Source organism: Odocoileus virginianus, chromosome 28, assembly GCF_023699985.2.
Source record: "Odocoileus virginianus isolate 20LAN1187 ecotype Illinois chromosome 28, Ovbor_1.2, whole genome shotgun sequence".
Classification (NCBI taxonomy): Eukaryota; Metazoa; Chordata; class Mammalia; order Artiodactyla; family Cervidae; genus Odocoileus; species Odocoileus virginianus.
The window spans coordinates 36,499,376-36,526,058 of NC_069701.1; the positions used below are offsets into that span (position 1 = coordinate 36,499,376).

The 26,683-nt window shown below is 58.2% G+C and overlaps 5 protein-coding genes across 8 annotated transcripts; 4 read left to right on the forward strand and 1 right to left on the reverse strand.

The window, feature by feature from the left end:
- The first annotated feature begins 367 nt into the window (after positions 1–367).
- On the forward strand, positions 368–7,967 carry KCNK4 (potassium two pore domain channel subfamily K member 4). Of its 3 annotated transcripts, none has more exons than XM_070457561.1 (7): positions 368–576; positions 1,739–2,004; positions 5,165–5,288; positions 5,414–5,574; positions 5,762–5,948; positions 6,431–6,570; positions 7,271–7,967. In XM_070457561.1, coding segments are annotated over exons 1-7 (1,293 nt in total). In that variant the 5' UTR covers positions 368–575; the 3' UTR covers positions 7,685–7,967. The 3 variants fall into 3 exon arrangements, with proteins under 3 accessions (XP_070313662.1, XP_070313661.1, XP_020758930.2); XM_070457560.1 differs by lacking the exon at positions 368–576 and adding an exon at positions 711–1,527 and having other exon boundaries at positions 5,762–5,923; positions 7,271–7,416; XM_020903271.2 differs by lacking the exon at positions 368–576 and adding an exon at positions 712–1,527.
- Positions 7,968–8,069: 102 nt separating this feature from the next.
- Positions 8,070–11,090, forward strand: CATSPERZ (catsper channel auxiliary subunit zeta). The gene is made up of 5 exons (XM_070457562.1): positions 8,070–8,435; positions 8,698–9,025; positions 9,850–9,929; positions 10,111–10,177; positions 10,856–11,090. Exons 1-5 carry the CDS (start codon positions 8,415–8,417, stop codon positions 10,963–10,965), a joined length of 606 nt encoding a protein of 201 aa, XP_070313663.1. The 5' UTR covers positions 8,070–8,414; the 3' UTR covers positions 10,966–11,090.
- A 732-nt stretch (positions 11,091–11,822) lies between these two features.
- On the forward strand, positions 11,823–20,219 carry ESRRA (estrogen related receptor alpha). 2 transcript variants are annotated; one of them, XM_070457563.1, is made up of 7 exons: positions 11,823–11,977; positions 13,470–13,806; positions 17,404–17,520; positions 17,677–17,805; positions 18,199–18,366; positions 18,465–18,734; positions 19,154–20,219. In XM_070457563.1, the coding sequence occupies exons 2-7, from the start codon at positions 13,482–13,484 to the stop codon at positions 19,411–19,413; spliced, it is 1,269 nt and encodes a 422-aa protein (XP_070313664.1). In that variant the 5' UTR covers positions 11,823–11,977; positions 13,470–13,481; the 3' UTR covers positions 19,414–20,219. The 2 variants fall into 2 exon arrangements, with proteins under 2 accessions (XP_070313664.1, XP_020758931.1); XM_020903272.2 differs by lacking the exon at positions 11,823–11,977 and adding an exon at positions 12,157–13,123.
- TRMT112 (tRNA methyltransferase activator subunit 11-2) lies at positions 20,166–21,496 on the reverse strand. Its single transcript, XM_020903277.2, has 4 exons — positions 20,963–21,496; positions 20,772–20,873; positions 20,536–20,625; positions 20,166–20,448 (listed from the first exon to the last, which is right to left on the reverse strand). Exons 1-4 carry the CDS (start codon positions 21,038–21,040, stop codon positions 20,341–20,343), a joined length of 378 nt encoding a protein of 125 aa, XP_020758936.1. The 5' UTR covers positions 21,041–21,496; the 3' UTR covers positions 20,166–20,340.
- A 117-nt stretch (positions 21,497–21,613) lies between these two features.
- PRDX5 (peroxiredoxin 5) lies at positions 21,614–24,708 on the forward strand. The gene is made up of 6 exons (XM_020903275.2): positions 21,614–21,921; positions 23,124–23,258; positions 23,923–24,054; positions 24,127–24,165; positions 24,291–24,352; positions 24,463–24,708. Exons 1-6 carry the CDS (start codon positions 21,736–21,738, stop codon positions 24,566–24,568), a joined length of 660 nt encoding a protein of 219 aa, XP_020758934.1. The 5' UTR covers positions 21,614–21,735; the 3' UTR covers positions 24,569–24,708.
- The last annotated feature ends 1,975 nt before the right edge of the window (positions 24,709–26,683 follow it).

Sequence of the window (26,683 nt, forward strand, 5' to 3'; positions counted from 1 at the left end):
GCCAATTCCAGGTTTCCTCCGTGGAATCCCCCATCCCTTTGTCCCCTGGGGTCTCTCCCTCAGAAGTGCAGAGCCCAAGGGCAGGACTGTCCCTCGGGGCGGGGAGTTGAGGGCCCTTCTGATCTGGTAGTGGGCCTGGAAGATGCTGGGAAATTAGCGTGGAACCCGCCCAGAAAGGTGAGCCGGCTGATGTCCAAGTTGGGGCCGTGCCGCTGGCCACACTGGCTGGCCCACAGGGCAGTCCCAGGGCCCCAGTCTGAGATTCCAGGCCTGACCCAGCGGCGACCCCTCTCGGACTCCTCTGCCACTCACCTCCCGGGACGGGCTGGGTTTGGGGGGCTGGGCAACTTCAGGTAAGGGGCTGCGGAGAGCCGAGCCGGAGGCGAGGGAGGCACCGAGGGAAGCGCGGTGCTGGAGGGGTTAAACGCGGGAGGAGGGGGGCTTCTGGCGGCAGGAGTGGGGTCTCAGCACCAGCGCCCGCCCGCTCCGCCCCTGCCGCCGCCTCCGCGGCCCCGCCGGCACCGGCGAGGCCGCGCGGGAGCCCGGACCGCAGCCGCAGCCGCAGCGTGGCGGACAGTGAGTGCGGGGCGGACCGGGCGGGCGCGCGGCCGCGGGGAGGGTGTGCGGGACGGCGGGGGCCGCAGGCCCGGCTCCCGGGCTGGGGCGCGCGGGGGGAGACCGGCCGGGAGGGGGCCCACCTCCGGGAGTCCTGAGGCCGTGCGTCCCGCCCGCCGCCCGTCACGCTCCGAGGCGTCGGCGTGAAGACGCGGGGAGGCGGTGGGAGCGAGTGGCGGGGTGTGCGGTGTCTGGGCGGCGGGCGCTGCGCTGTGGCCCCGCGATCTGGGTGTGCGTGGACGTGAGTGTGTGCACACATGTGTGTGGGCCTCTGGGGGCCTTGGCCCGGCGCGCACGGCCCTGAAGGTCCGGTGTGCCCGGGAGTCCGGGGTGTGTGCAGGTGGACGGTGTGCGTGCAACTGGGGCAGCGAGGCCGCCTGGAGCCGCAGGGCGGAGCGTGGGCGCGCGGGTCTTTGTGCCCGCGTGTGTGCGCGTGGGCGTCGCCGCGCGCTGTCCTGGGGGAGCCAGCAGCTGTCCTGGGGGATGCCGCGCTGGTCCGGCCCTGGTCGCCCCCACCCCGCTCCTTCCGGGAACCTGGTACCCTCCCTTCCCCTCCACCCTGCCTCGCCTCTGCGCAGCGACCGGGACCCGCCCCTGGGTTCCTCGAAAGCCCAGCGGGGCGCTGGGGACCCTGGGGGCTCCCTGCCCGGCCCATCGCCTCTAGAAGCCGAGCAAGAAGAGGCAGGAGGGGAGGGAGAAGCCGCGAAGATGCTGCTGCAACCTCGGCGGACGAGCCGGACCGCCATCCCCGTCCCCGCCCGGCGGGGTCCTCTGCGCCCCCTCAGCCCCCAGCATCTCCTCTCTGGCCCCGCCTCTCCCTGGGCAGGCTGTCTCTGTTTCCACCTTCCACTCTCCGTCCTTCCCCTTCCCTGTGCCCTCTCACACCCTGGAGTCCAGGGCCGGGCAGCGGAGGTAAGGGGGAGGACCGAAGTGGGGGTGGGGTGGGCACTGGGTGTGTCCTGGTACCAAGCGTCAAGTTGGTCAGAGGGGTGTCAGGAGAGACCCTCTGCAGGTAGTAAGGTTGGGAGCCCCCAGGACCTTTGGGTGTGTAGGGGTTGGAGAAGGAGGGTGTAGGGGTGTCAGGCCAGGTGATTGACCCCAGCATCCCTGGTTCTGCCCGCAGTGACTGCAGCTCCCCAGGAGCCCCCTGCCCAGCCTCCCCAGGCGGGCAGTGGGGTTGGCCGGGCCCCTGGGCGCGCCATGCGCAGCACCACACTACTGGCACTGCTGGCTCTGGTCCTGCTCTACTTGGTGTCCGGTGCCCTGGTGTTCCAGGCCTTGGAGCAGCCCCATGAGCAGCAGGCCCAAAGGGAGCTGGGGGAGGTGCGAGAGAAGTTCCTGAGGGCCCATCCATGTGTGAGCGACCAGGACGTGGGGCTCTTCATCAAGGTGCGTGGGTGGGGGAGAGACCCTGCAGTAGGCACCCATGACCCCCCTGACACCAGCTGCATGCCGCTGGGGCCCTGTTCTGGAGTGCTGCTTCCTGACCCACACCCCTGAAGGCAGGGTGCAGCTGGAGGGGTGCGGGGCAGAGGCTGGGATCCAGGTCTCTTGTGTTTTCAATATGGCGGCCATGGGCTGCATTTGTTTTCCTGGCTGTGCCCCGCATTGGGTTCTCGTCCTAGCGTGTGATAGTGATTGCATGAAGGAACCCATGAAGGAAGAAATGAATAAATGGCTATAGCATATGAGATATGTTATGTCTTCCCAGGTCTAACTCATAGGTTTAGGGTTACCAGATGAAGGCTGGAACACCCAGTTAAATGTAAATTTCAGCTCAAGGATGAATACTTTTAAAATACAAATTTGTCCCATGCAGTATTTTTATTTGCTAAATCTGGCATCTCTACACTAGTTCCTGTGCTTCTTTGGAGTCACAGATGCCTCAGAGAAACCCAAGAACATTGTGAACACTTCCCCACCCCCTACCTCCAGAAAAGTGCACATATAAACACTTACCCTTGATTTCGGAGGGTTCCAGGTTCCCCTAAGCCAATCCATGCCATCATGGATGCCAGGTTGAGCACACCTTCCTGCGAGAACACATGCTTGTGAAGTGAAAGCTAGAGGGAGTGCAAGGTCCAGTGACTAAAGGAAGAGTGGGCTGCAGCCTTTCATGCTACTGTCAGGCAAGCACCTCTGCTCTCTCTCTGATTTCTGAGCCACTGTCATATTAAAAAAATAAAATAAAAACACCTAACATTTAACTTGATTACATTAATGTGTATTGTTATTGAAAAGCTACCCCCACCCCTTTCCTTTCCTGCCTGTTATAATGGAAGGAGGAGGCATCAGCATGGAGACTCAAGTGTTCCAGCTGATTCCCAAGGTGGCAGGACCTGGAGCAGAGTTGAGGGTGGGGGTGGGGGGCGGTGCCAGGACACAGGCAGCTTGACATTGTCTCTGACCCAGAGAATGCCCAGAAAGGCTCTCTGATACTCTGGGTAGGAGAGTGTCTGACCACACCACAGGGCAGGAGGAGAGAGGGAACCTGACCTATTTTATCTTTGCAAAGGAATTGCTTTTTTCCTGGATATGAAAAAAGAAGAAAAGGAAGGGCAGAAACATGCAAGGCGGGCAACAGCTGCTTTATTTCTCTTCTATAATTAGCCAGTCAGGCAGCAGTTGTGCACCTACTGTGTGCTAGGTGCCATGCTGTCCAGGATAGGGTGAGCAGGGAAATTGATATCGGGGTGGACAGATGCAGGCTGTAGCCTAGAGGATGTCACATCTAGGCGAAGGGGCCGATTCCAGGGAAAGTTCACTGTAGGATTTAGTAGAAGGGGAGCTTTCCTTACTTCCTGCTTTGTTAACTGCCAGCTGTGTGCTAAGCCCTGGCCTAGGTGCAGGGTGAGGCTGATGGCAAGGAGGGAGATGCCCTAGGGTCTTTGGGAAGAGCTGGTAATTGATGAAGCAGATGAGATGGGTATAATTTAGAAAGGTGTGATTGGGTTGCAAGAGACTCTCAGGCAGAGGAACAGCATGGAAAAAGGCGTGGAAACTGGAAAGCTCAGAGTGTTTTGCAGTTCTTGGATTTAGCAGATGCCTAGTCATTTGAAGCAAAAATTAGAACACCCAGAATGACAAAGGGTTTTTTTCCAAGTTGTGAATTTATTGGAAAAGTGTTGCAAAATAAAATTGAATAACTTTTAATCATACACTTCACTTCTTGGCTTCATGAAGAGATTATTACAGGAAATGGAATCATCTCAAAATCTGGGGATAAGGTCACTGTAACTTGGGTTCCAAAATGGAAGTTCCAGGAGAGAAGACTCGGGAGAGGGAGGTTAGGACCACATGGAGAAGGGGCTTACAGGCTGGGCTGGGGAATTCAGACTCTATTCTGCAGATAGCAGAGAGGGATGGAAGATTTGGGGCTGTCACTTTAGGAAGATTAATTTGGAATGTGTCTTGCTAATGAGGACTGCAGTCAGAGAGAAAGAAGGTGGTTTATGACCTCCTTCATACTACCGCCTGTGTCCTGGCTCTGTGCTGCTTGGGGAAGGGCCCCCTGCACTCTCTCCTCACTGTGCTCTGACCTCCATCACTTAGGGCAGGCACTCTCAAAACACAGACTCCACCTTGGGAGGGAGGCAGACTGGCTGGCAAGATGGGCAGACACATGGCCATTTCACTAATGTAATCATATTTAATAAGCATCTGGGCTTCCCTGGTAGCTCAGCTGGTAAAGAATCCATCTGCCTGTAATGTGGGAGACCTGGGTTCAATCCCTGGGTTGGAAGATCCCCTGGAGAAGGGAAATGCTACCCACTCCAGTATTCTGGCCTGGAGAATTCCATGGACTGTGTAGTCCATGGGGTCACAAAGAGTTGACTTTCACTTTCACCTTCAGTGGGCATCTACTGTGTAGCACAGGGTTTGGTTTGGGCTTCAGCAGGGCGGGGAAGGGTTTGTCTGTCCATGACCCTCCCCAGATTGGATGCAAAATTTGTTGGTATGAGAACCTTCCTGGAGGGAGGGTCCCTAACGTTCATCAGATTTTTGAAGGCAAGAGACTGACTCAAAGTCAGCTTCCTAGGGGGAAGTAGGGGTGGTGGGGCCCCTGGAAAGCTGAACTCACTGAGCATGCTGTCTACATGGGTAATCATTTAACAAATACACAGTGCTTGCCTTGTTGTGAATGCTTTAACTCTTCACAATAACTCTTTGAGGAAGGTACTATTATCACCATCCCCAACTGATAGATGCAGAAATGGAAGCACAGTTCAGCTTCACTTAGCACCAAGATGTGAACCCAGGCAGTCTGGTCCCAGAGTCTGTGCTCCTGACCACTGTAAAATTGGAAATCTGTTATGTGAAATTAAGGGGCTGATAACTCAAATGTCTCCAAAGCAATGTGTTGGTCGAACAACAAAATTGGGCTGCCCAATCTGCAATGTCTGCTCTGAGGGACTGCCTTGAAGAAGACCAGAGGGTAGGGTAGAGCTGGGAGGGGTAAGGAGGGAAGTACTCAGAGACTGGAGGGCCAGGGGTTGGCCAGGATAGGAGGCAAGGACTGAGGTTCCTCCTTTTGCGCCTTGCCCTGCAGGAGGTGGCTGATGCCCTGGGAGGGGGCGCGAACCCTGACACCAACTCAACCAGTAACAGCAACCATTCAGCCTGGGACCTGGGCAGTGCCTTCTTTTTCTCGGGCACCATCATCACAACCATCGGTGGGGGAGGGGATTGGGCATGCAGAAGGGGCAAGGGGTGGCTGGGCTTTCTCATGGGGGAAGGTGCAGGGGGGCTGGGGGGTGCCAGGTAGCCCCTAGACCTGCTGCACGGCCCCTCTGCCCAGGCTATGGCAACGCAGCCCTGCGCACAGATGCCGGGCGCCTCTTCTGCATCTTTTATGCGCTGGTGGGGATCCCGCTGTTTGGGATACTGCTGGCCGGGGTCGGGGACCGGCTGGGCTCTTCGCTGCGCCATGGCATCGGTCACATCGAAGCCATCTTCCTGGTGAGCTGCTCCACGCCCTGTGCGCCCTGGCGTTGGGTTTGGGATACCCTTACCTACGTCCCAGCCCAGGCATGTGAGTGGGGTGGGGGGCGCCTGAATCCTGTGAACCTCGAACACTGGTTCCGAGAAGAGGGGATGTGGGGTGTGAGACTGGAGGTTTTGGTGACTCCTCGGCCCCTCCCTGCAGAAGTGGCAGGTGCCACCGGGGCTGGTGCGAATTCTATCCGCCGTGCTCTTCCTGCTGATCGGCTGCCTGCTCTTTGTCCTTACGCCCACGTTCGTGTTCTGCTACATGGAGGGCTGGAGCAAGCTGGAGGCCATCTACTTCGTGGTGGTGACACTCACCACGGTGGGCTTCGGGGACTATGTGGCCGGTGAGGCCACCTTTTTTGGGTTGCTCTTCCCTTCCCACGGGCTCTGCGATCTGGCTTCTCCCTCGAAATTCCACAGGGCGCTTGTGCAGCTCACACACGCTTGCTCCACGCCCTACATCCGCTCACTGAATGCACCCTCACGTTTTGGCGGGGCTCCTACCTACTTATAGTCTTGCATGCCTGCACCTCCATGCATGCTCACACGTATATTAAGTGACCCCTTAACATTCTTGTACACGTGCACCCCTCACACAAGCTCACATTCTTGCGCGTGAGCACCTCCACTTACTCTTCTCTTGCACACCGTCAAGTCACTCCCAGTCTGTCTCCTCGCATCCATTCACGCACTCTTGCTCAGACCCCTGGCCCTGGGGAGGGCGGATCCTCTCCAGGACTTGGGAAGAACAGTGAACCCGAGACTCAACGGGCTCAAGGCATGTCTCACAATCAACTTCTTTCTGCCCTCCCCGGCGGTATCCCAGGCGCCAGCCCCAACCAGAACTTTGCAGCCTACCAGCCGCTGGTGTGGTTCTGGATCCTGCTCGGCCTGGCCTACTTCGCGTCAGTGCTCACCACCATCGGAAACTGGTTGCGAGTCGTGTCCCGCCGCACGCGCGCAGAGGTAGGCGCCCCTGCTTCGACGCCGCGCCTGAGCCGTGGTGCTGACGCGCTGCTCCCCAGCAGCCGGTGGACCACCCCGCCTTCCCTTCCAGAGTGTGGGCTCCCCAAGACGGGGACTGAGGGAGCCCCGGTGTGCACCGGTAGGGAACAAAGGGATAAGCTCCGACAGGTTTGCAGGGGAAATCCAGTCTCTACTCTCACGGTTAAAGGTTACCATTTAGCAAATAAAGATGAAGGAATCCTAGTTGGATGTGAATTTTGGATAAGTTGCAAATATCTGAGTACAAGTATGTCTGAAATATTGCATGGGACATCCTTATACTAAAATTGTATTTGTTGCTGCGTTTTGTCGTTGTAGGTTTATATATTGTTGTATTTTGTAAACCCCCCCCCCCGCCCCCCGCCTCCTGGCCGTGGAGTGGGTGGAGTCGCAAAGGTGTCTGGGGACACGGGAGAGCTGATACAAAGCCTCGGGTCTTTTCTTCTGGAGAAGGGAGCATTTCAGTGCAGGAGGAGGAAAGGAGAGGATGTGGCTGGTGATGAGTTTTGCCCTCCCTCCTCCGGCCTTTCCCCCACTCCTGAGGCGGGAGGACCAGGCGGAAAAGAGGGGCCGTGCCTGACGGGTGACGGCGCAGTCTCCCAGGGTTGCGGAGAGACGGTCGAGGCTCCCTGGTCGAGGATTGCCTTTCCTCCCCGCGCAGATGGGTGGCCTCACGGCGCAGGCCGCCAGCTGGACGGGCACGGTGACCGCGCGGGTGACCCAGCGAGTTGGGCCCACGGCACCACCGCCGTCGGAGAAGGAGCGGCCACCCCTGCCTCCGCCGCCGTGCCCGGCGCAGCCCGCCAGCAGGCCCCTATCCCCGGCGGCCCCGGAGAAGACCGAGCCGTCCTCCCCGCCCACGCCGCCCACGCCGCCCACCCCGCCCACGGCCTCAGCGCTGGACTACCCCAGCGAGAATCTGGCCTTCATCGACGAGTCCTCGGACACGCAGAGCGAGCGCGGCTGCGCGCTGCCCCGCGCGCCACGGGGTCGCCGCCGCCCCCTCAATCCGCCCAGGAAACCGGCGCGGCCCCGCGGCCCGGGGCGCCCCCGGGACAAAGGCGTGCCCGCGTAGGGGGAGGACCCCGGTCCCGGCCTCTCAAAGGGCTTCGTTCTCGCCCTCTCACCCCGGCATGCTCTGCTTGTCTGACCAAAGAGTCCTCTCTCGACCGACCGGACCGAAACCTGGGGAGGAGGCCACGGGCTGCTTGTCTGCCACCCCCTGCTCCTGGCCCTGTCACTTCATCCATTTCCAGACTCCCACGGCTTTCTGTCTCGCTGTCCCGGCCGAGCCTGTCCCTCACAACACCTCACGACTGTGCCTCAAAGCCCGCATCAATAAACGGAAACAGTCTGCACGGCTGCGGGCGTGGAGCTGCGGGAACGCGAGAGGGTGTGCGAGTGCTTGCGTCGTCGGCCACCTCCCGGGCAAGTCAGGCCCCGCTCCCTCCCTCCCCTCCCGCCAGGGGCCCCAGACCGAACCCCTGCCCCTCCCGTCGGTCAAGGGACCGCACTCTCGGGGGTACTTGGGCCGGTGTTTCTGCCTGGAGGTTACCGGTAGGGTCTGGCGTGGGAATCAGCCCGGATGCGCGGGGCGTCCATCCCCCGTGCGGCTATGCGGCCAGGGATGGGGAGACGGAAGAGCATCTAGTGTGGAGGGCTGTAGCTTGAACTCCCCGCGCGTGAGACTCCCAAGGGCCGTTCCCGACGGGATCCTGCCCCTCCCCCTTCCTGGAGCGTGAACCGCCCCCCCCCCCCCCCCTCGCCCGGAGGCCTGTGGCAACTGGGTCCGTTGGGGCAGAAGCATGGAGGGAAAGGCTTTCAAAGTAAGAACTCTTTCTGGTCCTCCTCACCCTGCTAGCCCCCAGGCTCACCCTGGGCCCCTGACTGTCCTCTCACTCAGCCCTGGCTCAAGGCAGCTCCCAACAATCACCCCCCATCTCCACCCGCCGTCCCCCCACCCCCACCCCCCCGGCAGCAGGGGCGTGTCGGCCCTGGTTGGGTTCAGGATCCCTGCTCCCAGCCTGCTCTCCCTCCCCTCCCGATTCCCCACGACCCTCGGCTTCCCTCGTTGTGTGTGGCCCACAGGCATCGGCCAAGTCTTCGAGTCACCCTGGCTCGGGCAGGTCGAGCCTGCAGGACATCCGGAGCATGTGGTCCACGGCTACTCTGTCTCAGCCGAAGCTGAACGTGCAGCTGCCCACGGTCCGCGAGGACTCGGAACTGGAGGACTTTAGCGTAAGCGGTAAGACCCGCTGGTCCTACGACCAGAAGGCTGGCCACGACGCGGAGGGTGGCTGGGAAGCATCCGACGGCGGAGAGGACAAGGACCGCTTCAAGCCGGAAGAGCCGGAGCTTGGCGGCGACAGCTCCCAGGGAAGCCGTTTAGAGGAGGATGCTTCTAAGACCGACAACGGTCAGTGTGGCCCCACCGGGTTGTGGGCGCCCACCGGACAGGGGGCTGGCCAGAGCCTCAATGTCTACTGCGTTAAAATGGGGGAAAACACTCGGACCCAAGTTTCTAGGATTCCCTGGGAGGGGCGCCCACGCTAATCTTTCTTGCTTTAGGAACGCCCCCTACCGGGCAGGCGTCTCACAAGGTCCCGGGGCCATAGAGACAGGCAGGAAAATACGCCAAGGCAGCGCGGAGTGTTTGCCATGGAATCCCCGAATAGTTGAAATGAGGGAGTTAATGCCTTTTCTGTGGATTTGAGCTGTTTCAGGGGGTGCCTACCTTTCATTCATTGTCACTGGTTACAATTTTTATATTCCAGCTGTAAATGCTATTTACTGGGCTGTTTGGGGCATGCCCTTCTCCTTCCCACCTCTGCTCTTCAGGCCTTCATCAGGGAATTGGAGCAGACAACAATATGCTATTTATTGAGCACTCGCTGTTGTGCGAGGCACTCAGCTTCCCTTGTATGATCGCCATTAAACTTCACAACCGCCATAAGGGGCCGATTTTATTATCCCATTGTACAGATGAAGAAATTGAGGGTCAGAAAGTCAGTCACTGGCCTTAAGTCTCACAAAGTGGGGTAGAGTCTGAACTGGCACCTCGGAGGGTGGGACAACAAAGCCCAGGCTTGTCAACCACTGTCCCATACTGTTTTCCACTCAAGGGGTATCTGGAGCTGGTCTCTGGAGCCCCCTGACCCTCAACCTACCCCTATACCTCCTCTGCTCCAGGGAAGCCTGAGCAGTCTACAGATGACTAATCCCTCTTTTCTCTTCTCCCAGAAAAGTCTACCTCAGAGTCATCGCTCAATATCTCGAGGCACACGCCCCATCGGGCCTACTGGGTGGAGCAGCAGAACAGGGTGGGAGGCTGGGAGAGTTGTGGGGGTTGGAGGGTGAGCAAGTTGGGTGGGGGTGCTTTGTAGGGTGGAGGGGCAGGCAGGTCAATTGGGGGTCTTGGAACTGGAGGGCATAGGTGGGGCATTTCAGCTGTGGGCAGAGCTGGGGTCCCTTGTACATCTGAGTCTCTTGCTGTCTCTCCAGCTGCCCCTGCCCCTGACTGAACTGATGGAGAATGAAGCTCTGGAAATACTCACTGAAGCCCTCCGGAGTGAGCCTCCCCACCCCCTACTCCCCGCCCCCAACTTCCGGAAGAGACCCTGGGGGACTTTGCAGGCCTTGGTCCTCTATGAGTGGGGTTTCAGGATGTGTCTGCCTATCAGATTCCCTTACCACCCACAAATATTCCAGAAGCTTTAGGAAAAGCAAAAAGTCAGAGTACCGGGTGACTGTCACAGGACTGGGCTGTAGCCTCAGTGCAGCTCCTCTTAACCTGCTGTGGCTTTTCTAAGGCCATTTCTCCACTTGCCTATTGGGAATGACAGCCTTCGTGTGGCCTTGGCGTCTTCCTAGAGCCTTTGGACAGTGGATTATTGGAGTAAATTTCCTTTGGCTGCCCTGCTTACTTTATGAAAGGGTAGGGTGGGGAGGGCTATGGCTTAGAGGGGGTGGTCCAAGAGGTATCCCCAAAGCTTCCTGCTCTCAGTGCCCTAATTCAGGCTGGCAACATCTTCTCTAAATTTGCCTTCCTCATCCATCCTCCACCTCAGCACTCCATCCCACTCTGAATCTCCTATCTGTTTGGAGCACAGGTCTCTGACTTGACCATTTGAAACAAAACCAGCAGGTTCCAGTACCCTGAAGATCCAGTTTCCCCAAACTAACGTAGACTGGCTGATGGGGAGGCCATGCCCCTGCTCACTGCCCTGAATACAGCTCTGCCCTCCAGGTTACCAATCAGAGATCGGCCGGGACCACTCCCTGACCAAACAGCTGCAGCGATACATCGAGGGGCTCAAAAGGCGCCGGAACAGGAGGCTGCAAGTCTTGGCGATATGAGAGCACCGCCTCGGGCTCCAGTGACTGCCCGACTCCAGCCCTGGTCCCTGTCCAGTCCCAATCCAAGCTCGACCCTGTCCACGTGGAATTTGAGCCCTTAGAGAAATAAAAGAATCTGTACACGGTCCGTGAGTCAATGCGTGGCTGCCCGCTAGAGGCGGACGCACGTGGCCCCGCCTTTCCCTGTGACCTTCACTCGGTCACCGCAGTGACCTTGAGCGTTCTCCGTTCGGGCACTATGGGCTCCGCCTTCCCAGGACTCGAAATCCAGGACTTCTTTCATGTCCTAGGTCTGCTTCTCCCACTCCGGGTTCAGCAGCTTTGCGGGGATACTCGGTGTGCGGTGCCAGTGCCCCGTTGGTGTTATCTTGGAAGGGGGTAAAAAGGAAAGAAGCAGAACCTCCCTTCTAACTTAGGCGCGCTAGACCCCGCCTCTTATGCATATGCAGATACACAAGCCTCGGCGCTCCTCCCGCCCTCCTATTTGCATATGTATGAAGTCTCCCGGCGGCCACTCAACGACCGTTCCCATTTCTCTCGCGAACAGCGCGCCCCGCCTCTCCCTTTACGTAAGAAGGCTCCTAGCCCCACCCCCTCCCCGGAGCCACTCAGCGTCTCCTCTGAACACGCCCCCTCAGCCACCTCCTACGCAAGCAAGTGCGCCGCCGCAGCCGGCTTCGCTGGCCCCGCCCCGGCACGTCCCGGCGCGCAAGCGCTTGCCCGCCCCATTTGTCCGATTAGCATAGGGCGCTGGGCCACGCCCCCTGCTTTGCATGCGCACGGCCAGCCCCGCCCCCGCTGTCAGCTGGAGGAAGCGGAGTAGGAAGCGGCCGCGATGTCCTTTTGTGTCCTACAAGCCGCCGGCGGCGCCGCCGAGTGAGGGGACGCGGCGCGGCGGGGCGGCGCGGCCCGAGGAGGCGGCGGAGGAGGGGCCGCGTGCGGCCCCCGGCTCACCCGGCGCTCTGGGCCGCTCGGCCCCCATGCCTGCCCGCCCGCCTTGCCGGAGCCCCAGGTCCGGGGGCGGAGGGGAGCGCCGCTGGGGGGTGGGCGGGCGGGCGGGGCGCGGGGGCCATGTGCAAGCGCGGCTGGGAGGCGGGCGGGGGGCGGGCTCCAGGCGGGGTCCAATTCTGGGTCCGGCCCAGGTCACGGTCGGCACCCGGTCGAAAGCCAGACGGGGTCAGGGTGCGGGCGGGATCTGGCGTCTAGGGCTTAAGGCTCCGGCCCGAGACCCGGGGCCCGTTCTGACTCGGGTTGCAGGTTCTGGCCAGGGTCGGGCTTGGGCTTCGGATCCAATCCCAAGGCAGGGTTCAATCCGGCACCTAGAGCATGCCGAAGTCCCGGGGGCGGGCTAGGGTGGAAGATGGGAAGGGTTCCCGGTCGGGGAAGGGGCTTTGAAGACCACGTGGGGGCGCTCGAAGGGGCCTCGGGCCACCCTTCTCTCTGGGTCAAAGGTCATCTCACTGGCTGGGGAGAGCTTCCTCCTCCTTGGCGCTCCCCCATTACTTCCTGATAACCTGATAGAGGGCCCCCGCGGGCGGAGGGGGAGGGAAGGCGCAGTAACTTTAGGCAACTTCCCGTAGGTGTGCGCAGGTTGGGGGGGGCGGGGCGCCCCGTGGTGGAGGATTCTGCGGCAGCAGGAGTGTAAGAGTGAATGTGCGGAAGAGTGTGCAAGGAGGTGGAGCCGCGCCAGCGGGTGTGCCTGGGGCTGGAGGGGAAGATGTGTCAGGTGTGAGAGGGTCCGAATGTGTTTTCATAAGTGTCTAAACCTGTGTGTGTGTGTGGGAGGGGCGGTCATGGTGAGAGTGTAACTGTGTTTGTGAGAGTGTGATTATGAGCCTTGAGTGTGACTTTGTTATGAAGTATGCACTTTAGTAGGAGTGTGTGTAGGCAAATGGGAGCATGAGTGAGAGCTGGGGTTTGAGAAGGCCATGTGAGTGTGAACCTGCCCAGTAGAGTGACTGTGTGTGAGCACGTGAGTGTGTGTGTGCAGGTCAGGACACCTGAGGACCCAAGTGAGTGGGAGGGTGAGGATATAAGCACACCTGTGTGAGCACATGGACTGCCCTTGGGTTTGTATGTCTCTGTTTTGGCTCTTGAGTGGAGGATCCCCAGGTGTGGGGGAGATTGCTGAGATCACCAGCATCTGGAGAAAACAGAGGTATCCCACTCTTGGCTGAGGATTCCAGATAGGGTTGAAGGTTGGGGATAAGGTTACCCTATTGCTTGGCCTGGGTGGGGGTAGGGGGTTTCCAAACCTATGGTAAGTTCCCAAGTGGGAGACCTGCTGTCAGTTACTGGCCCTGGAGGCTCTGGAGACTCTGTTGCTATGGCAACAGCTGGGGGGGCCCTCTTCATGGGCAGCCTTCCTTGGACTCTGTCCCCCCTCCACCCTCTGGCTAAGCCTGGAAGCCTGCCTAGGCCTGGGGTTGGGCAACCAGGGTGACAGGGTGTCTCCATCCCCCATCGCAGCTCCTCCCTGTGACCTGACGGGTCTCTTCCCGCAGGTGACCAGCGCCATGTCCAGCCAGGTGGTGGGCATTGAGCCTCTCTACATCAAGGCAGAGCCAGCCAGCCCTGACAGCCCAAAGGGTTCCTCGGAGACTGAGACCGATCCCCCCGTGGCTCTGGCTCCTGGCCCAGCTCCCACCCGCTGCCTCCCAGGCCACAAGGAAGAGGAGGATGGGGAGGGGGCTGGGCCTGGCGAGCAGGGTGGTGGGAAGCTGGTGCTCAGCTCCCTGCCCAAACGCCTCTGCCTGGTCTGTGGGGACGTGGCCTCCGGCTACCACTATGGTGTGGCATCCTGTGAGGCCTGCAAAGCCTTCTTCAAGAGGACCATCCAGGGTGAGCCCCCACCCCCTCCTGTGCCCTTTGCCCTCTGGGCCTGGGGCTGCCTAACTGGTGCACTGCTGGGTGCTGTGGTACCACTTGGGATTGGCAGCCTGGAGTTCCCAGGTCCTCCTATGTCCCAGGAATGCCCTTTCCCTTAAGAGTTAAATAAAGCCACCAGGACGTGTTGATGGATCGGATGTGGGATGTGAGAGCAGGACTCAGGATGCCTCCTAGGTTTCTGGTATGCCAGGCCCAGCACCATCCACAGCAGCCCCTGCCTGCTTCTACGCTTGAGCCTTCTGGCCGCTGCTATCCTCTCCCCAGCAGAGAACATGCCCTCTGTTGGTTGATTTCCTGAAGCAGTCCCAGCACAAGGCAGGTTTTTATGGTTAACTGAGGGAGGGCTACATCATATTTCAGCATCTACCTTTAAAAAGACTGTTAGGCCAGGGAATTCCCTGGCAGTCCAGTGGTTAGGACTCCTCGTTCTCACTGCCAAGAGCCCATGTTCAAACCCTGGTCAGGGAACTAAGATCCCAGAAGCCACATGGTGTGGTCAGGGGAAAAAAAAAAGATTATTAGGCATCCCTTCCAATAGTACTCAGTGAATTTTTCCACTCAGGAAAGCATATCAAAATATGAGTAAGCAAGATGGCGATGTAAGAAGCATTATTTGGAATGTACCTGTTACTTATATTTTTATATAAACCATTGGTTACTTTGGGGCTATAATACATAGGCTTTGTCAGTGTTTCTTGAGTGACAGGCACCGTGCCCTATTACACTTAGGCTCTGGTACCCCCCACAGCAGTCGCTAAGGTACCAGCACTACTATAACTGAGGCCCAGAGAGGTTTTTGAAACTTGGTTCAGGTCCCATGGGTAGCAAATGGCAGCAGTAAGATTTGAACTTGGGTTGATTGAGGTCCAGAGCTAAGCTCGTAAAGGCCAGACTGTTGCCTCTGCTTATTACAAATAACTGGGCAGATGCCTCATGGCCAGTTGTGACATTCTAGCAAGTTTTGACTTGGCTAAGACCCACTGGTCTAAAAGCTCTGTGTCCCCTTCTGGCCCTGCAGACGTGAGGCAACAGGTCTGGGTTCAAATGTCTCCTACCCACCCTGGAACACTTCGTTCCCTGTTGACAAGTATTTGTCCAGCACTAGCCATACATGGTGATCATTGTTGAGTATTTAGCTGCTGGAGCCTGCTAAATGTCTTACCTCGATTATCCCATTTTGTTCTTACAACCCACTTTTGTAGGAAGTAGTTTTTAATCATCCCAGTTTTACAGGTGGGGAAACTGAGGGTCGAGGGCATAGGTGTGGGGCTTGCCCAAGGTCACCCACTTGGTAAGGGGCAGCCTCCAGGATCCTCACACTTCATGAACTTGTGCTCTGCTGCTCTGGCCACTGTGCCAGGTATGCGGACACAGCTGGGACTAGGGATTGCTTCTGTCCTCAGTTTACATCCCTGCAGAGCAGGAGAGAAAACTGAACTGAACACAGTTGTTATTAACAGCTGTGTACGTGCTGGAGGGTCAGGAGCAGGGTGTGCTAGGGAACCTGGCTGAGTCTGAGATGCTGGAGGGCCTCCCTGAGGAGGTGTCTTAAGCTGAAGAAGCCTAGGAAGGGTGGAGGAGAGAGCAGATTGTGAGGAAAAATTCACTTTGTGTATATTGGCCGGTTGAGCCATTTAGTCCTGTGGTCGCCCCGGGAGCTGGGAGGGCCACCATGCATTCATTCAGCCAGACCCTGTTCCTAGCACCGGGCACAGTCCTGGCCCTCATGGAACTGGCACTAAAATGGGTAGACATAACAGAGAAAATAAATATGTACAGATGTTGCATATTAAACGGTGCTAAGAGCTCATGGGGAGAAGGCAATGGCAACCCACTCCAATACTCTTGCCTGGGAAATCCCATGGAAGGAGAGGCCTGGTAGGCTACAGTCCATGGGGTCTCGAAGAGTCAGACAGGACTGAGCGACTTCACTTTCACACACTGGAGAAGGAAATGGCAACCCACTCCAGTGTTCTTGCCTGGAGAATCCCAGGGACAGGGGAGCCTGGTGGGCTGCTGTCCATGGGGTTGCACAGAGTCGGACACGACTGATGTGACTTAGCAGCAGCAGTGGCAAGAGCTCAGGAGAAACCATAAAGCAAGGGCAGGAAATATACAGCAGGGGCAAGTGACCAGAGGTGTCTGTGGAGGGGCTCTTCCATTCTTACCCAGTGGCTGGGAAGGCCTCCCCAGGAAGCAGAGATCTGAAGGAGGTAAGGGAGCCATGCTGAGGCAGGGCCTGTTTGAGGAACACCGAGTTAGCCAACAGAGCCGGGCAGAGGGTAAAGGGGATGAGGTCAGAAAGGTGGTGAGGACCTAGGATGCAGGTCTCAGGCCATGGGGTTCACCTGGAGGGTTTTTTAAATTTATTTTTAATTGGAAGATAATTGCTTTACAGTGCTGTGTTGGTTTCTTCTGTACAACAGTGTGAATCTGCCATAACCGTACATATATCTCCTCCTCCTTGCGCCTCCCTCCTCCGCATCTGGAGGGTTTTAGGTAGGGAAGGGACATGATCTGTCTTAGGGGTTTTTTTTTTGGCTTTAGTTCCCTGACCAGGGATGGAGCCCAGTCCCTCAGCAGTGAAAGTGTGGAGTCCTAACGACTGCACCACCAGGGAATTCCCTGTCTTAGGTTTAAGAGGATGCCCCTGTGTTGATAGTAACTGAAGGAGGCAAAGACAGCAGAAAGGGAGGTGACAGTGACTCTGGTCAAGGGAAGAAACGGTTGCCAGGGGAGGAAGGGGTGGCTTCTGAACATATTAGGAGGTAAAGCCCACCAGGACCTGTCAGTGGCTTGGATTTGGGGTGGGAGAGGAATTATAAATATCTCTTAGATTTCCGCTTGAGCAGCTGGACAAATGAGATTGCAGGTTTTGGAGGGGTAGGTCGGGGGCTCCATCTAGGACAAGATAAGTTTGTAGTGCCTTCTAGACGTGCAGGATGCCGAGGAGGCAATGGGATGTGTCCAGAGTTCAGACAGGTCTAGGCTAGAGGTACAGATTTGAAAGCCTGGGTGAGATCACCATGGGAATGAGTCAGAGGAGACAGGTTGGAGGGCCGCCCAGGGTGTCTTCAATGGAAGGAGTGTGGGCAGATGCATAAGTCACAAAATAGCAGTGACGTAGGAGGAAAACCCAGAGCGAGGTGTCCTAGAAGCAAAAGAAGAAAAGTGTTTGTTTCTAGGAGGGATCAGCAGTGTTAGATGTTAGTAATATAAGGATGAGAACTGACCGCTGGATGTTGCAGTGTGGAGGCCACTGTGGCCCTTGATGAGAACAGATGAGGGCAGCACAGCCCAGAGGTGTGACTTGACCAGAGGCTGGGGCCGGATGCCGCCTGACTCCCCTGGTCCCAGCCCCTCCCTTGCCCAGGCTGGGATTCCCAGCCCAGCCGCCTTTCCCCTCAGTTCCCGGGCTTCCCTGCCCCATTCATAGCATCCCGCTCTCCCCAGACCTGTGCTTGCCTGGAGTGGCAGGGCCCTCCCCACTGGTAGGCCCCCTCTGGGCCCCGGGAGGCCGCCACTGGAGCCCTGCCTCTTCCCTGGCAGGGAGCATCGAGTACAGCTGTCCGGCCTCCAACGAGTGTGAGATCACCAAGCGGAGACGCAAGGCCTGCCAGGCCTGTCGCTTCACCAAGTGCCTGCGGGTGGGCATGCTCAAGGAGGGTGAGCGCTGGCGGGGGCCTGGGTGAGGCTGGGGGGCTGGGTGCATGGGGTCAGGCCGGTGAGGCCTGGGAAGTCCTGGCGGACTGGGCTGGGCAGGCGGGCTCTAGAGAGGCCAGCCTCAGTCCTGTGGACACAGCAGCTGTCTTGCAATTCAAGGGGTACGTCTGGACCGTGTCCGCGGCGGGCGACAGAAATACAAGCGGCGGCCAGAGGTGGACCCGCTGCCTTTCCCGGGCCCCTTCCCTGCTGGACCTCTGGCAGTAGCTGGAGGCCCTCGGAAGACAGGTGAGAGCGCCGTGGGGTCCTTGGGGCTCTGAGGTCGTCTGTCTGATGTCATTCACACGCGATAGGAGTTATCTTGGGTGCTGGGACCTACGTCTTCCCTTCATCTGTTCCTTCACACATTTCCCTCAAGAAGTATTTACGAAAATACCCTTTTCTGTGTCAGACCTCGAGCAGTACAGCTGGGAGCAGGGAAGGTTTTCTAACGCTCAGAACCTGTCCACAGACAGACGCTTTCTCTAGGAGGTAGTGCGGCGTTTCCCGGAGAGAGGTGTCCAAGCCAGGCTGGCCAGTGGCTGTTGAGGAAGGCCACAGGGGGACTGACTCTGGGAAGATGTTTGACCCTGAAGGGCTGGCAGAGGGATGAATGCGTGCCTCTTCCAACTGTCACTGCAGCCCCGGTGAACGCACTGGTGTCCCACCTGCTGGTGGTTGAACCTGAGAAGCTGTATGCCATGCCTGACCCAGCGGGCCCCGACGGACACCTCCCAGCTGTGGCCACCCTCTGTGACCTCTTTGACCGAGAGATCGTGGTCACCATCAGCTGGGCCAAGAGCATCCCAGGTAGAGGGCCCAGGCAATGTGGGGCTTCCCTGGGTAGGCCGGGCCCTGACCGGCTCCGGTGCAGTTGCTTAGCCAGCTCTGCTCCCCCTGCCCTCCAGGCTTCTCGTCACTGTCACTGTCTGACCAGATGTCAGTACTGCAGAGCGTGTGGATGGAGGTACTGGTGTTGGGTGTGGCCCAGCGCTCCCTGCCGCTGCAGGATGAGCTGGCCTTCGCCGAGGACCTGGTCCTGGACGAAGAGGGGGCACGAGCCGCTGGCCTGGGGGAACTGGGGGCTGCCCTGCTGCAGCTGGTGCGGCGACTGCAGGCCCTGCGGCTGGAGCGCGAGGAGTACGTTCTGCTGAAGGCCCTGGCCCTCGCCAATTCAGGTGAGTCTGGGGCTTGTACTGATGAGTTTCTCCATAAGGCACTTTGGTTTTTTAACTGTGATGGTAGCACGCTCCCACTTTGCAGACAGGGAAAACAGGCTTAGGCACAAACAGTGACTTGCTGCAAGGCATGAAGCCAGGCGAGGACAGGTCCAGGAAATGCATGCTGAATTCTGAGCCCTAGTGCCCGTGGTTCTGTAGACAGGTGAACCACTTAGGGGGAAGGAAGGGGAAGGGGACCGGAGGTGGCCATAGTTGAGGAAGGAGTGGGCCCTGGCTCATGGGCAGGAGCAGCGAGTAGTGCTTCAACAGATTTTGGTGTGGCTCCTTGTGCCCCTGCCTGGCAGTACCCAGGTCAATGTGGCTCTGCCCCATCTGGAGATGGCCCATGTCAACAGTTTTGTTGTCTTGCCTTGCAGACTCTGTGCACATTGAAGATGCTGAAGCAGTGGAGCAGCTGCGAGAAGCTCTACATGAGGCCCTGTTGGAGTACGAAGCTGGCCGGGCAGGCCCCGGAGGGGGCGCTGAGCGGAGGCGGGCAGGCAGGCTGCTGCTCACACTACCGCTCCTTCGCCAGACAGCAGGCAAAGTGCTGGCCCATTTTTATGGGGTGAAGCTGGAGGGCAAGGTGCCCATGCACAAGCTGTTTTTGGAGATGCTCGAGGCCATGATGGACTGAGGCAAGGGGTGGGCATGGGTGGGGGTGCTGGCAGGACCCGCGCCAGCACGGGGTCGGCCCCAAGGGGGCAGAGCTGGGGTCTGGGCAGTGCCACAGCCTGCTGGCAGGGCCAGGGCAACACCATCAGCCCCTGGGAGCAGGCCCTACACCCTCCCCTCCCCCCTCCTTGGGGGGTGTTAGAAGCTGGGAACATGTGCGCCCAGGCTCTGGGCACAGTGCTGCCCCTCGCAAGCCATAATGTGCCCCCAGGGTGTAGGGGGCCTTGCGGAAGCCATAGGGGGCTGCAGGGCACGTGTGTGTTGGGGGGAGGGGTGGGCAGAAGCCTGATCTCAGGGAGGGAAGGGAGTGGAGGCCACAGTCTCCCAGTGGGTGATGCTTTTGCTGCTGCTTAATCCGACTTCCTCTCCAGAATGGAGGGGGATTTGGAGAGCAAAGGCTCCTGCTCCCTTTGCTCCTCTCTCATCATTTGCATTGGGCATTACTGCCCCCCCCCCCCCCCCACCTTGAAGCAATAACTCCAAGCAGGCTCCAGCCCCTGGACCCCTGGGGTGGCCAGGGCCCCCCATCAGCTCCCACCCAGTCTCCTCAGGGGGCAGGGAGAGCACTGCCTCTATGCCCTGCAGAGCAATAACACTATATTTATTTTTGGGTTTGGCCAGGGAGGCGCAGGGACACGGGGCAAGCCAGGGCCCAGAGCCCTTGGCTGTACAGAGACTCTATTTTAATGTATATTTGCTGCAAAGAGAAACCGCTTTTGGTTTTGAACCTTTAATGAGAAAAAAATATATATAATATCGAGCTCAAAAGCACTGTGTGTGGTGTGTCACTGGGTCAAGGGTTAGGGATACACAGGATAGGACTAACAAACAAGACAAATGTAAACAAAGATTCACACAACCAGAGTGAAAAACCAGCGCCTGGCACAGTTTATGTCTCAGTTTCCTCATCACTCAGCAGCATATTGGGGATCCCACGGCTAATAGGGAACAGACGTCCCGACTCTGGGCATTGCAGGGTGCCCTCCAAGACCTCCACCTGCGGGAAGAAGGGACCAGAACTGAGCACTGGCAGTTGTCAGGTGTGGGTGTATAGCCAGGAAGCAAGCGATGGGCCGGTTCTCACCTCCAGCAGCACGTGGTGCATCTTTCTCAGAAATTCCTCGTTATGCTCATATCCCTGAATCGGCTCTTTAGGCACCTCGACGAGATGCAGCTGTGGGCAAGAGGCTTAAATCATCTCCGTTTCCCAGACGCTCGCCCTGAGGCCTGGTGTAAAGGGCTGACGTTAAGACTATCCCCTCCACAACCCGCCACCCACGGTGTGCACGGGGCTGGAAGGGTGGGGAGGAGGGTCCTCACTGTGTCCGCAGCCTCCAGAAGCGCCGCCCACTCCACTTTGGGTATCATACGCGCTATGAAGTCGGGGTTGAACTCCACAGGGTTGATGCGGACCTCCGTGGCCTGCGGGGCGCAGAGATTTAGTTAGGCAAGGACCGGATCCTGGTTGCCCTACCCCAGCCCCTGGGAGAGGTGCCCGAGACGGCCGGTACCTGGAGACGCAGGGGGAAGCCACGGGGCCCCACCCCCCGCACGTGCGAGCTCAGCAGGTTGTGGGTGAGCAGCCTCATGTCTATGCTACGCGCTCCCGCAAGCCGGAACCGGAAGGAGGGTGGGTTCTACGTCATTTCCTGAGCTGTCCCGCTCTATCCTATTGGACACCTGGGAGGAGCGGAAACGGCAAACCTTCTGAACTTCCGGTGCTCGCCGGCGCCGAGGTCGGTAGGTATCATGTGCTGCTCCTGGAAGCGTCTCGGCAGGAGATTGCTACGGCGCAGGCCCAGTGGTTTTGGCTGAGCTAAACCTCAAGTTGCTACAAATCGTGTACAATGTAAATCATACGTAAAACGGCTACAATGCAAGGATCTTCGTGGAATGCAAAATAAGTACGCTTTACTCCTACAGAGGCTCCTGACACCACCGTTTCCTGCCACTTGCTTGCGGTTAAAAATGGAAATACTGCCCCAATCCGTAAATTACACAATCAAAACAGCGGCAATCTGGCTTTGTATGCAAATAAGCTCCGCCCGCTCGCACGCGCGCCGGTGATCCAGCCCCTAATACTGAGCTCGTCGGAAGCCCCACCCATTCGTGCGCCGTCCGCGCCTGCGCGGTGGCGGCGCCTCGCGGGTGGCCAGGTAACCTACGCCTCGTTCCACCCTTTGCCCTGCCTTTCGCAGTATTGGGTCGTAGCGCTCCGGTTCCGCCCAGCCTTCTACCTCAGCCTCGAGGCGTGGGCGGGGCTGTTCTGACTTTATGACTCGGCATGCGTCTGGGGTGGTTACGCGTCCTGGGCTGCAGACCGGGCTCGGTGGTGTCCCGGGCGACCATCGTTGAGGGTGCGTCAGCTACAGCGGCGGGATACCGAGGGTGCCTGGAAAGAATCCTCGAGTGGACGTTTGGCGGGGTCCGAGGTTTCAGAAGCGCTGCTGTAGCCATGGCCCCGATCAAGGTGACCGCGGGCCCAGCCAGGCCTGACTTCTTTGCCTCCCCAACTCCATTCATTTCCGCACGCCCCTTCGTCCTGCTTGTCTGGGGGAAGTCACCATCTTTCTTACCTTCCCGCTCATAGAGACTCCTCCAGCCGTCTGTTCCCCTTGTTTCCTTTAACAAGACCCCCGTGGCTGCAACGATGTCGCCAGTTTTAGGGGTCTCGTGCCCCATCTCCTCTAACAGTTCTCAAGGCTTTCGGGCCTTCCTCTCGTCTCCCTGCCACACCCACTCTGGGACACCTGTGATGAGTCTCCACCATTTACAAGTGGAGTACCATGGCTACCCCCACATTATGGAACTATCTCCTTTACCCTTTTTAACTCCTATACGTGCTCTCCTCCACGCCCTCCGGCTGCTTTTGTCAAGTTATTGGGTGTTACTCTCACCCCATCCTTTGAAACAGGTGATGTCTCTTAGAACCCTGTTTTGTCTCCCCCACTGCACCCTTCTGCTGAATTTTTCAGCCCTCATATCTTCTGGAACCATCCCCAGCTCCTTGGGGCTCCTCCTTGCTTCACTGTCTTCTGAGATCCCCTCTTCCTACTTCATCCTACCACCCACTGCTGGGTTTCTCCAGGCTCTACCCTCACCCCTGACTTTGCTCCCTTTGTCTACTTTTTCTGGCCTGTGAAGCCCGCACAGGCTCCCAGGAACACTGATCCCTCCCCTTTGAAGGGAGTCCTTCTATACTTCTATACCTGCTGGATGTAGGGACCTGCACCCTGCTCCCCAGCCTTCTGCTGCCCTCCCATTTTCTCGTCTTGAACGTGGCACACTCAGCTGTGCCCAGCGTCCTCTCCCTCCGTGTTGTCAGGGCCTCCTCCTGCCGCTCTGTCCCACTTCTTTCCTGTAATTCATTTTGTTTACTCAATCTCTTGCGACATCCAGAGAGGCCGTCTCTCCTTTTTTCTGTGGTCACCAACCGGCCCATAAGACGAATAGGGCCACCTTGAAACTTGGAGGATGTGGGGTAACCAGGTGGTCGCAGGAAAGGGACCTTTGGAAGCTCTGACAGCGGTGGACTTCCCTGCTGGGTGTCAACCCTGGCTCCACGGGACCAGGCAGGGCTACTCAGCCCTCTCTCTGTGGGCACCCCCCCCCCCCCCCCCCCCCCCCCGCGCTGCCCTGCCCCTGCCCTTACCTTGGAGTCATTCCTTCTAGGTGGGAGATGCCATTCCGTCAGTGGAGGTATTTGAAAAGGAGCCTGGGAACAAGGTGAACCTGGCAGAGCTGTTCAAAGGCAAGAAGGGAGTGCTGTTTGGCCTCCCTGGTGCCTTTACCCCTGGTTGTTCCAAGGTGAGGCCTGCGCTTCTGGGGCTCAGCAGTTGGGATCTTGTGTGCATGTTTGTATTGTTCATGAGTCCTGCATAGTCCTGGGACAGCTTGTACCAATGGGACGTAGGTGATATGACAGTTAAAAAGCATGTCAGGTTTTTAAGAAATAAGTTGTGACTGTGAGTGTAGGGATGTAGGAGAAAAGGTGATGCAGTGCCTCTCTTTGATCCTGCTAGGTGACAGGGGCTGTGGAAGGGACTTGGGACTCGGGTCAATGAGACAGTCCTGTTCATGGGGCGTTCATGGTGTTGACCAAGGAACACTTAAATTTGGATCCGAGCTTCTTAGTTGTTGTTGTTTAGTTGCTAAGTCGTGCCAACTCTGCAACCCCATGGACTGTAGGGCGCTAGATTCCTCTGTCCGTGAGATTTCCCAGATGAGAATACTGGTGCGGGTTGCCATTTCCTTCTCCAGGGGATCTTCCCGATGCAGGGATTGAACCCGCGTTTCCTGCGTTGGCAGGTGGATTCTTTACTGTTGAGCCACTAGGAAAGCAAAAAGGGACTGTGGCTTACACAGTTCTCGTTGTCTGATCAAAGCTGTTGACGTCGGGAAATGAGGAGGGAAGGGTGGGCTGAGGAACAGAAGCAGTTATCCACCTGCTAACTCTGGTTCTCCTCTCCAGACCCACCTGCCAGGGTTCGTGGAGCAGGCTGATGCTCTGAAGGCCAAGGGGGTCCAGGTGGTGGCATGTCTGACGGTTAATGATGTCTTTGTGACTCAAGAGTGGGCACGCGCCCACAACGCAGAGGGCAAGGTGAGCTGTGGATCCTGCAGGGGATCTGGGGCCAAGGTGGAGATTTTTTTGTGACTTTTGCTTTCTCCTTAGGTTCGGCTCCTGGCAGACCCCAATGGGACCTTTGGGAAGGTGAGTGCATTTCCAGCCTCCATCCTGGAAGCAGGGACTTGGAGGGACACGGCCAGTGTGGGGAGTGGCCAGGGGACCTGGCCTGTTTTGGGGGTTCCTGACCTTTTTTCTGCTTCTCCTTTCAGGAGACAGATCTGTTACTTGATGAATCACTGGTGTATCTCTTTGGGAATCAACGACTGAAGAGGTAAAAGTGGGAGGGTCCCCTGTGGGGCGTTCACCTGCTACCCCGCCTGTCTCCATTGCCAGCCTCCAGGCCCAGGCTGTTTCATGTGGCCCGGCCCTTCTTTCTGGCAGGTTCTCCATGGTGATAGAGGATGGCATCGTCAAATCCCTGAACGTGGAGCCAGATGGCACAGGCCTCACCTGCAGCCTGGCCCCCAACATCCTCTCACAGCTCTGAGGCTTGGAGCCCAGATATCCTCCTTTGGCCGTTTCCTGTTTTTCCTGCCCAGTCCTGGGCAGAGGGCCCCAGCCTAGCCTCACCTGTGATTACTTAGCTGAAATCTTGGCCAAATTTCTGCAATAAACACTTCTGGTTCATGTCTGTCTCCTTGGTTTTGAATTGCTGCTTTGCCCAAGGCCAGGCCTCACTGACAGTCCAGCTGTGAGGATAGTGGGCAGAGGCTGAAGTGGGGGCTCATAAAGGACTCTGATTTAACTTAGGAGGCAGTCAGAAAAGGCCTCTTGAGGGAGGTGTCATGAAGCATCCATCTACAAGCTAAGAAAGGTCCAGTGGTCTGAAGAGTGAGGGAAGGAGTGGTTCTGCCACGGGAGCTCCTCGGGGAAGGCCCTGGACAGACCCGAGCTTGGCTAGGGCCTGTGACCTTTTGTATTTGATATCTGGATGATGGCCGATCTCATTTTGACTGCAGACCTGAGGGTGGACACGTTGGCCCAAGGCATCCCCCCCTCATCTGGGCCAAACCTCAGCCTAAACATACTCTCAAATTCTGCTGAACCCCTTTTGGGAGCACCCACATCCCAAGAAGGGCCCCTGGCGCCTTGGGACCATCTGATGGGCGAAAAGGGCTCCGTCGGCAGAGCGAGGGGTGGGAGGTGATGAGTGGTGCAGGGTCCCCGCGGGCAGAGCTTAGGTGAGCTATGGAAGAGAGGAGGCGCTGGTAAGGTCGGCCCAGCGCTGAGTATGTTGTCTGTTGCTAGGGCGGGGAGTCAGGGAGGCCAGTAGGGCTTGAGGCTGAGGAGCATTCTGTCTGCAGGCCTTGCCCTTGGGCCTTTGCCTCTTGTCCTCGGGAAGCCCTGTGCTTGGAAGCAGGCTGATTATTAGGCACCTACTGTGTTTAGGAGCTCACAGTCTAAGGGAGGCAGATGCTTGAGGTATGTTAAAAGTCCTCACACGATCCTGGGAAGTGTGAACTGTTAGGTTAAACGAGTGGACCTGGCTCATCCAGCCACGTATGAGGAGTTTGGATTTGAGCCAATCAGTTGGCCTCGGGGAGCTTTATAGCCCTGCTCGGGGCCCTGTCAGCACCAGGTTCCGAGGGGTTCTCCCTGGCCTTCCAGGCCATCTGGGGAGGCTCAGGGCAGCTCAGAGCTGGCTAAGGCAGACTGAGAGATCTCGGGAAAGAACAAGGAAAGGCATCTTAGAGGACACAGCCCTTGAGGCAGTGGGACTGCATCTGGTGGAGGGAACAATGTGGCCGTAGTTACAGAGGGCAGAACAGCCCCAAGGTGGTGGAGCATCTGAGTGAGGGGATGCTAGGAGGGCAGGGGGGCCTTTGAAGCCCTGTAAGCTGCTTACATTTCACCCTGCGGGCCCTTCAGACCAGCGAAAGATATCTGTAGGGCAGTGACAGGTCAGATTCATACCTGGACTCCTCTGTGCAGGTAGAGCTGGAGAGGGGCAGGCGGGAGGCAGAGGAGAGGCCAGCATGGGGCAGGACTGATGATTGAGTGTCCAGGAGGTGGGGGCTGGGACAGGGGACCTGTGGGTGTTGGAAGCGTGAGGCCAGGGGGCCACTTGGCTGGAGGTCTAAGGGGCGGGTGGTTTGGGGAGAGGAGGGCCCTCGGGAGGGGGCCAGCCTCCCTGCAGGGGTCCCAGCTGCTCAGTCTGCCTGAGCCAGCCCACTCACTGACCTTTGTCCCTTCAGTTCTCTTCCACAACCTGTCACCGCTCAGGAGTCCTGGGCTGGGGCAGGAGAGCGGGCTGACCACCCCTCCCAATCCCTTGTGACCTGTCGCCGCCGAGCCCTAGGTCACAGTGCTGTCCTGGACTGGATGGCAGGAAGGCCCTTTCTTTCCGGACACCATCTCTCAATTCTCTCATCATGCAGATGAGGACACCGAGCTGTATGTAGACCTCCCGCCACGGTCACTTTGTGCACCCTGGTGAGTGGTCTGGAGGCTCCGGGAGCCCGAGGGAGAAGTGAGCGTCTGAGTTGGCAGCTGGGCTCTCGGAGCCTGGGGTCTGCTGGTGTAGACGGTGGGTCAAGGGGGCCCCTCGCGGGCCGCACCCTATTCCTCTTCCCAGCAGACCTCAGGCCGCCCTGGCAGCTCC